General features: G+C 46.3%; 1 protein-coding gene and 1 pseudogene across 5 annotated transcripts in view; both read right to left on the minus strand.

Moving 5' to 3' along the window:
- DNMT1 (DNA methyltransferase 1) overlaps nt 1-10,046 on the minus strand; it is a 40,256-nt gene extending 30,210 nt beyond the window's left edge. For 3 of the 5 annotated variants that reach the window (XM_070415993.1, XM_070415991.1, XM_070415990.1), the window contains exons 1-5: nt 9,919-10,046; nt 3,414-3,450; nt 2,618-2,725; nt 2,211-2,430; nt 748-823 (exon numbers count right to left, since the gene is read on the minus strand). In XM_070415993.1, coding sequence (XP_070272094.1) covers nt 748-823; nt 2,211-2,430; nt 2,618-2,725; nt 3,414-3,450; nt 9,919-9,998 — 521 coding nt within the window. In that variant the 5' untranslated portion in view covers nt 9,999-10,046. Of the gene's footprint in view, nt 1-747; nt 824-2,210; nt 2,431-2,617; nt 2,726-3,413; nt 3,451-8,594; nt 8,614-9,374; nt 9,445-9,918 lie in introns of those variants that run through there. The other 2 variants (XM_070415994.1, XM_070415995.1) reach the window with 2 other exon arrangements.
- Nucleotides 3,182-3,335, minus strand: LOC139011869 (U1 spliceosomal RNA; annotated as a pseudogene).
- Nucleotides 10,047-14,234: the final 4,188 nt, after the last annotated feature.

Below are 14,234 nucleotides of genomic sequence, written 5' to 3' on the forward strand. Positions count from 1 at the left end.
ACGGGTTATTTGGGGGTGCATTTTACTATACTCACTAATTTTTTTTAAGTTTCCTATAGCTAAGAATAAAAATAGATGAAGTATTCAGAAATGCCATTCATACAGGGATATAAATACAGCATTGAGAATACAGTCAATAACCTATATATATAAAAGCCTAATATGCTAAGTGTCCCTCCAACTGTTTGACCAGTCACTATGATGCACACTGAGCACCAGGGGGCAGACACTCCAACCAGTAGGTTAGCTTGCTGCTGGTGTCCGGCTGATCAGGACTGGGCGAGATGGGCCAGACACGCCCTGGAGCCCTCCCAAGATCCCTCCTCAGCCCCAATTGTGCACTGGTGGGGTCCCTTGGCCTGGCCTGTGCCCTCTCACAATCCAGGACCCCTCAGGGGATGTCAGAGAGCCTGTTTTGGCCCGATCCCCACAGGCCAGGCTCAGGAACCCCACTGGTGCACGAATCCATGCACCGGGCCTCGAATTCTGTAGTAACTATGTACAGTGCCAGGTGGGTACTCAAAATATCAGGGGAATACTTTATAAAGTTTCTGATTGTCTAACCACTATGCTGTACACCTGAAACTAAAACAAAATATTGAATATAAAAAAATGCTGTTCATAAATGTCTAATGAACAAAACTGCACAGGCAAACCTATGCAACATGGAAAGTCTAATTCCATACATGTTTTACCAAAAGCAGTTAGCCCCTAGAAAAGGCAGCTGTCAATTCATTATATACTGACCCCCTTGTGAAATGAGAGGTGATGGTGGTCTGCCTGGTAGACTGCCTTGTAATCCTGGGGCTAGGTGAGACTTCAGCTGTTTAAAGAAAAAAAAAGCCACTATGAATAAAAAAGTTTACAGCAAAGGTACAGTTCTTCAGGATCACCACGTTAATGAAGAGGATTAAGTGTCCTCCCCTTATTCTAGTCAACAACTGTCTTGATAAAATTGGCAATTAGGCCCTAGCCAGTTTGGCTCAGTGAATAGAGCGTCGGCCTGAGGACCGAAGGGTCCCGGGTTCGATTATGGTCAAGGGTACGAACCTTGGTTGCAGGTTTCCTGGCCCTGGTCGGGGTACATGCAGGAGGCAACCAAGCAATGTGTCTCTCTCACATTGATGCTTCTGTCTTTCCCTCTCTTTTCCACTCTCCCTAAAAAAATTGATCACCAGCCCAAAGGGCAGGAACAGAGGAAAAATATCCTCTGGTGAGGATTAACAACAAAAATTGGCAATTAGCACCTACCTGCTAGTTTTACACAAACTCTTATTGAGGGGCCAATCCCTGAACCAGACAAGGAACCTGAACCATCAAACAGTGAAAGGGTTAAGCCTGGGCCTGTTTCTCAGTGGTTAGAGTGTCCGCGTGTTCACCTAAGGTTCGATTCCCAGTCAAGGGCACCTGCCTGGGTTGCAGGTTCAATCCCTGGCCCCAGCCGAGGCTTGCGCAGGAGGCAGCCAGTCTATGTGTCTCTCACATAGATGTTTCTGTCCCTCCTTCCCACTCTCCCTTCCACTCTCTCTCAGAAGTATTGGAAAAAATATCCTCTGGTGAGGATTAAGGAAAAAAAAAAAAAAAGGTGGCCCGGCTGGTGTGCCTCAGTGGTTGAACATCGACTCGGGAACCAGAGGTCCCCAATTTGATTACCAGTCAGAGCACATGCCCGGGTTGTGGGAGGGATCTTCAGTAGGGGGTGTGCAGGAGGCAGCCAATATCAATGTTTCTCTGTCTCTATCTCCTTCCTCTCTCTCTAAAAATCAGTAATAAAGAAAATATATTTTAAAATGAAAAAAAAATTAAATAGTGAAGTGGCTGAGGGCTGGACCCGAGCTCAAATCCATGCTCTTGTTTGTAAAGATTCCAGAAGAGTTACTTTGACTACAAACTGGGAAGGAGTCTAAAAATAAATGTTTAGCTTCAATAGGCATATTAACAGAAGTAATTTAAGTATTAGTAGTTCCTGTTACCTTATACCTCATAAACTTAGCCATGTTTTGAGACCAAATGCCCAAGACTTGGTCAAAGACAAAATTTAGATTAGCATATACCTAAGCTAGTTAGGACGTATAATTTACTAGTTAGGGGTATACACACGAAACAAGCCAGGAAGTATTGCCCAGGAGGACTATGACTCCGGGTCTGGCTGTCCCCTTCTTTATGTGGCAACAGCCTCCATCAAGGTCAAACGAGTTCAGGGCTCTTACACTTGGTCTCGCCATCAGACTTGCTTCTCCTGGGCGTGCAAGGTTTGGACATGGACTTGGGCGACTTGTTTTCCTCTGCCATTCTCCCGCTGCGGTCCTCGCCACTTGAATGACTCCCGTTTTCTAGACATCCATTCACTTCCCGACTGAAAGGATGAGCTCCGTTCTCCAAGGACAAATCTTTATTTAAAAGGGATTTGACTTTAGCCAGGTAGCCCTCCTATAGCAGGAAAGGATAATTTAAGTAGCAGTGAATGTAAACAAGTGGCAGTAAGAATAAGGAAACAAACGCATTTCCTTTATAACTATCAGGTAACAGGGGGAGCGGGGGATTACTCCACCTCCCTGGTCACAGACAAGCTGCACGAGAGAAGATGTTTCTAGATGTCGGGATGCTGAAAACTTACCTCTGATAATTCTTCTTTGTGTAATTTCGTTTCCAAATCACATAACTGATTCTTTATTTCTGTTTGCAGAAATTCATGCAAGAGATTCAATTTCTCCTTCACACACTCCTAAGGGAAGGATACAAGTTTAGAAGTCCCCAAACTCCCAAGCTACTAACTAATGGACATTATAAAACACAATTATGCTGCCTGGTCACATAATGACTGAATGGCAGGCAATGCTGACTGCCCAAAACCCAAGTATTCACCAAGACACTTTCGTGATGTTTCCATTAAGATCATATCACATCATTTCCAGAACGGTGAAAAATAGAAAAGATCAGAGGTGAGACAGAGACATATATGGCGTATTAGAACAAAACTGTGCTTCTGAAAACAGTGTGACCGAGACAAGTTATAGTTCAGAACTGATGGTTTGGAACTTAGATTGGTAAACTTGTCAACAAGTTACCAAAAGTCAACTGGTATTAGCAGTATTAACACAGCACATTAAACAAGAATATTTCCAAGCTATCTCAAAACTTAATGGAAAAAAACGATTCCACCTAAACTTTTTCAAGGGGGAGAGCACACAGTTGCCAACTTCCACGAATTATGCAGTTGAGTTTCCCACATTTGGGGAAATTGCCAAAGACCAGAACATCCAGAGTGTAATGGGTAAGCCTCACCCTGGGAAAACCACCTTCCTGATCATGGTATCTCCCTGCCAGATAAGTATCCCCTTAAACTTTTTACAAGCTACACAGTGATCTATCAGTCACATTTGGTAGTAAAAATGTTTGAAGATAGTGATTACCTTTTCTGTTAAGCTATCTCTTTCCAAATCTTTGAGCCTGGGGAAAGAAAATAAGGGAAAAGGGAAAAAAAACACTTGTTAAACAACTTTATTTACCTATAAGAATTAGTACCACAGTTTTAGTTTTAAAGAACTTTGGAAATAAATATTTTTCTTTTAAAAAAAATTTTTTTATTGATTAAGCTTTATCAGCAGTTCTCAACCTGTGGGTCGCAACCATTGGAAAACACATAGAGCATATCAGATATTTACATTACGATTGATAACAGTAGCAAAATTACAGTTACGAAGTAGCAACGAAAATAATTTTATGGTTGGGGGTCACCACAACATGAGGAACTGTATTAAAGGGTCGCGGCATTAGGAAGGTTGAGAACCACTGGATTAAGGTATTACAAATGTGTCTATCCCCCTATTGTCCCCTCATCCTCCCAGTCTTGCCCTCACCCTCACCCCCTGTTGTCTGCATCCATCGCTTAAGCTTATATGCATGCTTACAAGTCCTTTGGTTGATCTCTTTGGAAATAAATTTAACTTACATGAGTGTTAGGAAAAAAAAACACATAGTGCCCTTCCCCCTCCTAACATTCAGAAGTGCAGTCATGAGTCTGGCTGGAAAGTCATGGTCTGATTTGATTATTGAAGAGGTGTCTTGCTTCTTTGGGGGGAAGGGAGAAAAAGAATAAAAGAACAAGAACAGACACCGAGGAAAGGGAGGTTCGTGGAGACGCTGCTCCTAGTCCAAGTGCTGACTGTGGGCAGTGGGGCAACAACAGGTCTAACCATTAGGGCGAGCAACGGTCAGTGGAGTGGCAGCACACTGGGCAGGGACCAGGCCTCCACTGTTTCTGGATCTTCCGGCCCAGCACCCACATAGACTAGGTCAGGGGTCCTCAAACTTTTTAAACAGGGGGCCAGTTCACTGTCCCTCAGACCGTTGGAGGGCCGGACTATAGTTTTAAAAAAAAACTATGAACAAATTCCTCTGCACACTGCACATATCTTATTTTGAAGTAAAAAAACAAAACGAACAAATACAATATTTGTATTTGCATGTGGCCCGCGGGCCGTAGTTTGAGGACCCCTGGACAAGGTACTCAGTTATCACCAGCCCAAAGGGCAGGAACAGAGCTTTTCCTGAGGGCAAGTGTTATCAGCAAAGCCAGGAATTTGGGCAATAGGCTTTGTTGGACTAGTATCTTACAGTAGCTGTTCCAAGTGGATGTGGACCCTGCTTCTAGCTTTGATGGTCACTCACATCTCCGAGTACCTACTATATGCCAGGCCCTATTCCAGGCAACAAGCTGGGTGACTGGACACAGGCATTGCCAGGTAGGAACCTCCTGACTTGGGTGGTCAGGAAAGGCCTTTCTGTAGCAAAAACTCTCAGCAGACTGCAGCTACAGCGGTAGTACAGATGACCCTTAAACAACATGAGTTTGAACGGCACAGGTGCACTTATATGTGGATTTTTTTCAAGATACTATGACCATATTTTCTCTTCCTTATGATTTTAATAATTTTCTTTTCTCTAGCTTCCTTTACTATAGGAATACAGTATCTATATATATAAAAGCCTAAGTGATCGTTAAGACCTGATGACCGGCCGGTAGCTATGACGCGCACTGACCACCAGAGGGCAGACGCTCAACACAGGAGCTGCCCCTTGGTGGTCAGTGCGCTCCCACAGCCAAGCTCCTGCAGCCAGCCAACCTCCAGCAGTCCCTCCCCCCAGTAGGCGGGCCCCCATCAGCCCTGATTGCCGGCCAGGCCGAGGGACCCCACCCGTGCACGAATTCATGCACGGGGCCTCTAGTTAATAGATAACATACAACATATGTGTTATTCAACTGTTTATGTTATCCATAAGGCTTCTGGTTAACAGTAGGCTATCAGCCCTAGCTGGTTTGGCTCAGTGGACAGAGCATTGGCCTGTGGACTGAAGGGTCCCAGGTTCGATTCCAGTCAAGGGCACATGCCTGGGTTGCGGGCTTGATCCCCAGTAGGGGGCATGCAGGAGGTAGCCAATCAATGATTCTCTCTCATCATTGATGTTTCTCTCTCTCTCTGAAATCAATAAAAATCTAAAAAAACAAACAGTAGGCTACTAGTTAAGTTTGGAGGAGTCAAAAGTTAAACTCGAGCCCTGAATAGTGTTGGTCAGTGTCAGCCCATGCACCAAAGGGTTGCAGGTTTAATTCCTGATCAAGGGAACCTACCTGGGTTGCAGGTTCGTCCCCCAACCTGGGTACAGAGGGCAACTAACCAACGTATCTCTGTCACAGTGATGTGTATGTCTTTCTCTCCTCTCCCTCCCTCTCTTCCACTCTAAAATTCAGTGGAAAAATATCCTCGGGCCCAGATGGTATGGCTCAGTGGTTGAGCATCAACTTATGAAACAGGAGGTCACAGTTTGATTCCAGGTCAGGGCACATGCCCAGGTTTGGGCCTAATCCCCAGGTAAGGCATGCAGGAGGCAGCCAATCAATGGCTCTCTCTCATCACTGATGTTTCTATTTCTTTCTCCCTTTCCCTTCCTCTCTGAAATCAATAAACATATATTAAAATATATATGTATTTTTAAAAATACAGTATAAAAAAATAATACAGTATCAGAGCGAGGTAGTGGGTGGAGATGGACGAGGGCATAGGGGGGATTAATGGTGATGGGAAATAAAAGAAATTGAATACAGTATCAGAAATTCAGAACTCTTTGGTGGGGAAAAAGAGTAACCAGGCTACGAGTTTTAGAAATGATGTTTCTGTGAACAGCAGCTACCCCGCTGGCTATTCAGCAGCTAGAAATGAAAACTGGCTCTCCAGAGAGGCAGCAGAACTGGAGGTATCTATCTCCAGCAGGCACCCCAATTGCTGAAAGTAGAAGTCCCACAACCAGAAGAGATAAGGGGCTAAGAATGAAAGAAAGGGGATGGGGAAGTGGGGAAATCAGGCAAGAAAGAGGCTCCCTGGTAGTAGACAGCAACACAAAAACCAAGGATACAAAGAATTAAGAAGCAATACACTGAGTTGAGAGAAGATAGAATGCCACCTCAACCCTAAAGAAAAGGATGTCTGAGCAAGAGTAGGAGCGGACAGCTGGCATAAAAGCTAAGGTGGCAGTTGAAAGAGCAAGTCCAGACCATTCTACAAGAAGCCAGGAAAAAAGGAAGTTTGGAATAAGCAGGCATATATCTCATCTCTATACAATGCTGCTACCTGCCTCAGTATAAGAGGAACATGTTAGTACTTTAAATTATGTTCCTCTAATGGAAATAAATTACCCAGCTAAGCACTGTAGGTTTCTGGGCAGGTGCTGCTCTACCATGTTTACACCTGTCAGCTCAGTTAGTCTTCATAATGTCTTGGTAGGACAGGCCCCTCCACCCCATTTTACAGACAAAGCACCAGGAGGTTAGCCACACAGCTGCAAGTGGCGGGGTGGGATTTGAACCCGTGGTCTGCACCTCTAGAATCCTACTGCAGGGAGAACCAGAAGAGGTTAAGTCAGTTTTTCCCCATCCAATACCTACTCAGCAGGAGCCATGAAACTGGTTCAGAACTTCAAGACCTGGCTTAATCTAATCTCAGAATGACTAGCAGATAAGAAAGCTGTCATAATTACAAAGGCTAATTGGAGTTGTGCCCAGGTTGCTAGAAGCATGTGTAAACCCAGGCTTCATTCAAGGGGAAAGTTTGACACGCCAGCATGTGAGAGTTTGTGCACCAAACAGCAGATACAATGAATAAGGCAAACATGCTCCGACAACAAATCAACTCGAGTTGCAAGGCAGCATGCGAGGTGCACGAACACCCTTCTCCAATGTGGGGGAAGGCGGCCGTCTTTCTGAATGCCATCTTAGGAACAAAGGGACGAAGCCCAGCCTCACAGTGGTCACTCTGCATGGCCTCAAGCCCCGAGAACCTAAAAGGCGGCCTGTGTGGCTTGTGGGAAGAACACACGATGAGTCAGGCAAGAGGACAGGAATTCTGGACTTCAGGCCAAGTTTACCAGACAGTGGGGGTGAGGGGAGCGAGGAAAGGGGCAGGAAAACCACTGGATCCAACTTATTTGTAAGAGGATCACTTGGAGTGCGGGAAACGAGTTAAGTCGGCTTGCGTGAATTGCGCGTACTCCGCGGGAGCCATCTTTAACTCGGTTCATATAGATTTGCGGTGGAGTGCGGGAAATGTGTAAACTCGGGCCGATTGTAACTGCGTATTACCAAATATTTGTTTGTAATCCACCCTTTTGGTGGATGGAACAAAACCAAAAGACAGAGCCATCTTATATTTTGGCGGGAAATTCACCCGCACTCCAAGTGGGATGAGTTCCCACTTACAGAAAACAGACCTGTGGGCAACAGGAAGACAAGGGGAAGACTATCGCTTTTCTATGCAAATGATGGCAGCTTGGGCTGAGTAAGAAAAATCAAGTGGAAAAATGTGGCTTGTCCTGAAAAGCGTGCTTTTTAGGAGACTTAAGGTAACACTTTTTTTTTTTAAATATATTTTTATTGACTTCAGAGAGGGAGGGAGACAGAAACATCAATAATGAGAATCACTGATCAGCTGCCTCCTGCACGCCCCCCACTGGGGATCGAGCCCACAACCCTGGCAAATGCCCTTGACCGGAATCGAACCTGGGACCCTTCAGTCCACAGGCTGACACTCTATCCACTGAGCCAAACCGGCCAGGGCAGGTAAGTAATACCTCAATAAAGAAGTTAAAGACCAATCATTGAAAATACTTTGTAGTTTCTTTACATATGTAATGAAACTAACTATATGCGCATTTTAAAAGAAGCTGCCATATAAACACACGTTAGCAAAAATGACAGAAATGCAAAGATAAGGACGGGTTCTAACCTCTGCTCCTAGAGTATTCTAACGGACTTAGGTTCCCGTCATATAACAGATCACTCACCTCTAATTTTCGTCAATCAAGAGGCGTTCTACCTGCACTTACAAATCTAAGCTTAACGTTTGATGCCACGGCTGTGTATTCTGCACACCGAAATTCAAAGCGTAAGGAAGGCTGCTGGGCGGATCTCACACGCTGACGATTTCGTCGTCTACCACAGGGTCTAAAGCGGAAACCTGAAGAAGCTGCCTACCTACAGCAGGCCGTTCCTGTTCCAAGTTAGGATGGAACCCAGAGTAAACGGCGGATGTAACACTCACCGAACGCTCCAATTTAGTGCCTGGCCCGGTGAAACCCCGACCGGCGGGGTCAGCCAGCACAATGCCAACGCGGGGCCTTGACGCGGCGGGCACGTTCCCCTGCGCTCCAATTCCACTTTATAATGAATATTCACAAACCCTAGCTGTTCATGACACTGGCCCAAAGTCAAACGAACCAGGAGAGGTAGAGCTCTCACCATCGGAATAAAGAAGGCCCGGCCCCACCACCTCCGTATTGGGTCTAACATCGTGAAGCCAGAGGCGTTCAGAATCCCATTTCCAGTCTAAGTCGCGCCATATCGTGGGGGGTGGTGGGGGAATAAAGATACAGATTCTTCAAAAACACTCCCCGCTCTGTGCTTGAAAAGTATTTGGATGGGGGAGGAAGAAGGGCATATGTAATAACTTTCCACAATAAAGTTTTTTTAAAATATAAAAGTGTTTTGACAATTTTTGTTTGTTGTTTTTTTTTTTATCCTCACCCGAGGATAAAACTGATTTTGAGAGAGAGGGAGAGAAACATCAATGGGTTGCCGCCTGCACGCGCTCGGACTGGGGATCGAACCCGCAATCGAGGTAGGTGTCCTATCGGGGAATCGAGCCCAGGACGGAGCTCCAACCAACTGAGCCACACGACGAGCAGAACGACCAGAAAAGCCTGCTCAGTGTTCATGCTGCCGCAGCCCCGGCCCGCGCTGCACGGTAAGTTTTTTCCAGAATACGGACTTCCCAGCAGTCCGAGGTGGGGGGAGCCTCCCCCAAAAGACGGGACTCGCAAACCTGAGCCGGCTGCACCCGAGCCCTAACCGGCGACGTCGGTCTTTGGTGGTCGCCATCGGGGTGTTGGTGCGGGACGCCAAGAGGGTTCCCTGAAACACCCCGGAGCCAGGCCTGCCAGGCCCCTCGACCCCCCACCCCACAGTGTGCACCGGAAGTGGAGGCCAAAGTGCCGGGCCGAGTGGTGGTTCGGCCGTGGGCTGCCCACTTCCTGTACGACCAAGCTGGAGACAGGAGCCGGGCGGCTCTTCTGGGAAAGGGATTCCCTGAAGCAAACTCGGAGTTTGCTCTACTCCGAGGTCAGAGGAGACCCCAAGTTTCCAGTCACGAGGGAACTGTGAAGGGCCTTGGCCCATTTTGGCGCCAAACTGCCCGAGACGCGCGCGACCGGAAGTCCCACCCTACCCGCGCCAACTGCCGCCAAGCAACCCCACGCATGCGCGCCCGTCTGTCAGCAGCAGCCAAGGGCTACCCAGAGGGGAAGCAACCCCTGCACCCCCAAGCAACATGCCACCTCACAGAGCTCGCGGTCCCCTGCAGCACCTACCGCCTGCGGACATCGTCCGGCAGTGAGATGGCCCGGGAGGCCAGCGCGGGCACCCGGGCCGGGGCGGTTCGGGCAGGCATCTTGGAAGCTACAACAGAGGTGTCGGCAGCACAGGCAGCTCTGGCTTTTCGCGCGGAAACCGACAGGGAGGGGCTGGAGGAGGTGGCGCGTACCACCCCGGCCCGGGCATGGGGGAAGGCGGGACGTACCATACTGAGAGAGCTTGTAACAGACGGAGTGGAGCCGGCTGTGCCCAGGGGATGCGCATGCGCGAGACGGATGCGCACCCCCGCATGGAGCAGTGGACTTGTCCAAGATCCAGCGTTTGCTGCAAGCTTTTTGCCAGAGAGACAGTCATTCATTCATTCTTTCCAGTATGCTGGGAATAAAAAAGGGAGGATCCCCACGGGATTCAAGCATGTAGGCCTTGAATTCAAGTTCTCAGTTCCAATCCCATCTCTACCTGTTTGCTCGCTATAAGGACTTTGGGCAGGTTATTTGGATCCAGTCTTAGTGTCCTTATCTATAAAAAGGAGCTGGGCCCTAGCTGGTTTGGCTCAGTGGATAGAGTCGGCCTTCGGACTGAAGGGTTGCGATCAGGGCCCATGCTCAGGTTGTGGGCGTGCAGGAAGCAGCCGATCAATGATTCTCATCATTGATATGTCTAGCGCTCTCCCCCTCTTTCTCTCTGAAATCCGTAAAAATAAATAAATAAATAAAAGGAGCTAGCCCTGGCCGGTGGGTTAGAGCATCAGCCCACACACGCACGGAAGGGTTGTGGCAAGGTCATACCTGGGTTGTAGGTTCTATCCTCACTCCCATTAGGGTGCATGCCAGAGGCAATTGATTAGCCTCTCCCATTGAGGTTTCTGTCTCTCTCTCCTCCTTCCTCCCTCCCTTCCACTCTCTAAAAATCAATGGAAATATTAAAAAGGGGTGGGGGTTGGCTAATAGCATCTACTCCAAAAAATTATCAGGATGTATAACTAGCACCAAGGATCTCAGAGACCCGGGCCACTTCTACAGTCTGTATGTTTAAAAAAGCACCAGAACCTTGTTTGAGTGGCTCAGTTGGTTGAGCGTCCTCCAGTGCACCAGAAGGCTGTCAGTTCATTCCAGGTCGGCCCATACCTGGATTGCAGGTTTGAGTGCACAGGAGGCTACCGATTTCTTTCCCTTCCTCTCTCTAAGAATGTCCTGGAGTGAGGGCATAAATAAATAAAAGGGTTTTTTGTTTTGTTTTGTTTTGTTTTAAAGCACCAGAACCTGGGGAAGGGATAGTTTTCAACAAATGCTGCTGGGAAAACTGGATATTCATATGCAAAAGAATGAAGTTAGACCCTTACTTAATACCATATGTAAAAATTAACTCAAAATGGATTAAAGACCTAAATGTAAGGCCTGAAACTATAGAACTCCTAGGAGAAAACCTGGGGGGAGGGGAGGCAGCTTCACAACACTGGGCTTGACAACGATTTCTTGATTATGATACCAAAAGCACAAACAACAAAAACTACAATTGACAAATGGGACTACATCAAATTTAATTTATACACAGCAACGGAATCAATCAACAAATGGCAACCTATGGAATAGGAGCAAATATGTGCAATCCATATATGCCATAAGGAGTTAACATCCAGAGTATATAAAGAACTCCTGCAACTCAAATAACCCGATTTAAAAAATGGGAAAGGATTTGAATACACATTTCAAATTCTTTTGAAATAAAAGATACACAGCCCTGGCTGGTGTGGCTCAGTGGATAGAGCGTTGGCCTACGGACTGAAGGGTCCTGGGATCGATTCCAGTCAAGGGCACATGCCAGGTTTCGGCGCAATCCCCAGTAGGGGGCGTGCAGTAGGCACCCAATCAATGATTCTCATCATTGATGTTTTTATCTCTCTCCCTTCCTCTCTGAAATCAATAAAAAGAAAAAGATACACAAATGACCAATAAGCATATGAAACGATGGTCAACATCACTAACCATCAGGGAAATGCCAATCAAAACCACAATGAAATATCATCTCACACCCATGAGGAAGGCCATTATCCAAAATGAAGTATGGCAAAGATGTAGAGTTCGGAACCCATGTGCACTGTTAGTAGGGATGTAAAATGATGCAGCAGCTACAGAAAAGTGGAAGTTCCTCAAAAAATAAAAATAGAACTACCATATGATCCAGCAATCCCACTTCTGGGTGTATATTCAGAAGAATTGAAAACAGGATCTTAAAGAGATATTTGCATACCCAGCTTGATCACTGCATCATTATTCACAGCAGCCAGAAGGTGGGAGCAACCCAAATGTCCATTGCTAGATGAGTGAATTAAAAATGTGGCACCCTGGCCAGTTTGGCTCAGTGGATAAAGCATCAGCCCGAGGACTGAAGGGTCCCGGATTCGAATCCAGTTAAGGGCACATGCCTGGGTTGCAGGCTCAATCCCCAGTAGAGGGCTTGCAGGAGGCAGCTAATCAATGATTACCTCTCATCATTGATGTTTCTATCTCTCCTCCCTTCCTCTCTGAAATCAAAAATATGTTGTTGTTTTTTTAAATATATTTTATTGATTTTTTACAGAGAGGAAGGGAGAGAGATAGAGAGTTAGAAACATCGATGAGAGAGAAACATCGATCAGCTACCTCCTGCACATCTCCCACTGGGGATGTGCCCGCAACCCAGGTACATGCCCTTGACCGGAATCGAACCTGGGACCTTTCAGTCCACAGGCCGACGCTCTATCCACCGAGCCAAACCGGTTTTGGCCAAAAATATGTTTTAAAAGAGAAAAAAAAGAAAATGTGGCATAGCCTGGTTGGCATGGTTCAGTGGTTGAGCGTCAACCTATGAACCAGGTCATGCCAGGGCACATGTAAGGGCACATGCCCGAGTTTCAGGCTTAGTCCCCATTGGGAGGTGCGCAGGAGGCAGTGATCAGTGATTCTCATCATTGATGTTGCTATCTCCCTCCCCCTTCCTCTCTGAAATCAATAAAAATATTTTTAAAATGTGGCATATACATACAATGGAATATTATTCAGCCTTCATATTATTAATTGTTGTTAATATTATTCAGTGCAGCTGTAGAAGGGAGGGAATTCTTGCCCTTGGTGACAGTATGGATGGACCTGGAGATTATTGTGCTGGGTAGAACAGGCCAGCCAGAGAAGGACGGGTACCGTGTGGTTTCACTTATGTGGAATCTAATGAACAGGATAAACTGATGAACAGAATGGAACCAGAGGCATGGGTACATGGAACAGACTGACAAATGTAAGAGGGAAGGGGGGAGGGCGGCTGGATGAAAGAAGGTGAAGGAATCAGCCAAAGAACATATATGCATAAGCCATGGATACAGACAATAGAGTGAGGAAGGCCAGGGGAAGGGTGGCAGGGTGGGTGGAGGTGAGCAAAGGCGGGGGGGAGGGATAGGGACATCTGTAATAGTGTCAACAATAAAACAACAAAAGAACTAATTCTTGGACAAGTTGTCAAAAGTCAATACTTCTATCTCCATAGTAACAGTCAATTCAATCAATATAGATTTTTAAAAGGGTTTTAAACAAATGATCTGTGTAATTGTTTTTCTCTTAATAACCTATAAATGATGCTCATTTCAAGATTATTAATTTTTTTTAAAAAAAAAGGAAATCCGCCGAACCGGTTTGGCTCAGTGGATAGAGTGTCGGCCTGTGGACTGAAGGGTCCCAGGTTCGATTCCAGTCAAGGGCATGTACCTTGGTTGCGGGCACATCCCCAGTAGGGGGCGTGCAGGAGGCAGCTGATCCATCTCTCTCATCGATGTTTCTAACTCTCTATCCCTCTCCCTTCTTCTCTGTAAAAAATCAATAAAATATATATTTAAAAAATAAAAATAGCCGAAACCGGTTTGGCTCAGTGGATAGAGCGTCGGCCTGCGGACTGAAAGGTCCCAGGTTCGATACCGGTCAAGGGCATGTAACTGGGTTGCGGGCACATCCCCAGTAGGAGATGTGCAGGAGGCGGCTGATCGATGTTTCTCTCTCAATGTTTCTAACTCTCTATCTCTCTCCCTTCCTTTCTGTAAAAAATCAATATATTTTTAAAAAAATAATAAGAAAGAGGAAATCCTGGCCTTTGAAACAACCTGATGAACCTTGAGGTCAATATGGTAAGTGAAATAAACCAGTCTCAAAAGGCAAAGACTGTATGATTCCACTTACTGGAGATTGTGTAAGGTAGTCAAACTCAGGTAGAGAAGAACTATGGTGATTACCAGAGGCTAGTGGAGGGCAGAAAAGGGAAGTTGTTCAATAGAGCGGAGTTTCAGTTT

The sequence above is a fragment of the Myotis yumanensis genome, unplaced genomic scaffold (genome assembly GCF_028538775.1).
Source record: "Myotis yumanensis isolate MYYU_CA2020_CCGP unplaced genomic scaffold, mMyoYum1.0.hap1 SCAF_5, whole genome shotgun sequence".
NCBI classification, from domain to species: Eukaryota; Metazoa; Chordata; class Mammalia; order Chiroptera; family Vespertilionidae; genus Myotis; species Myotis yumanensis.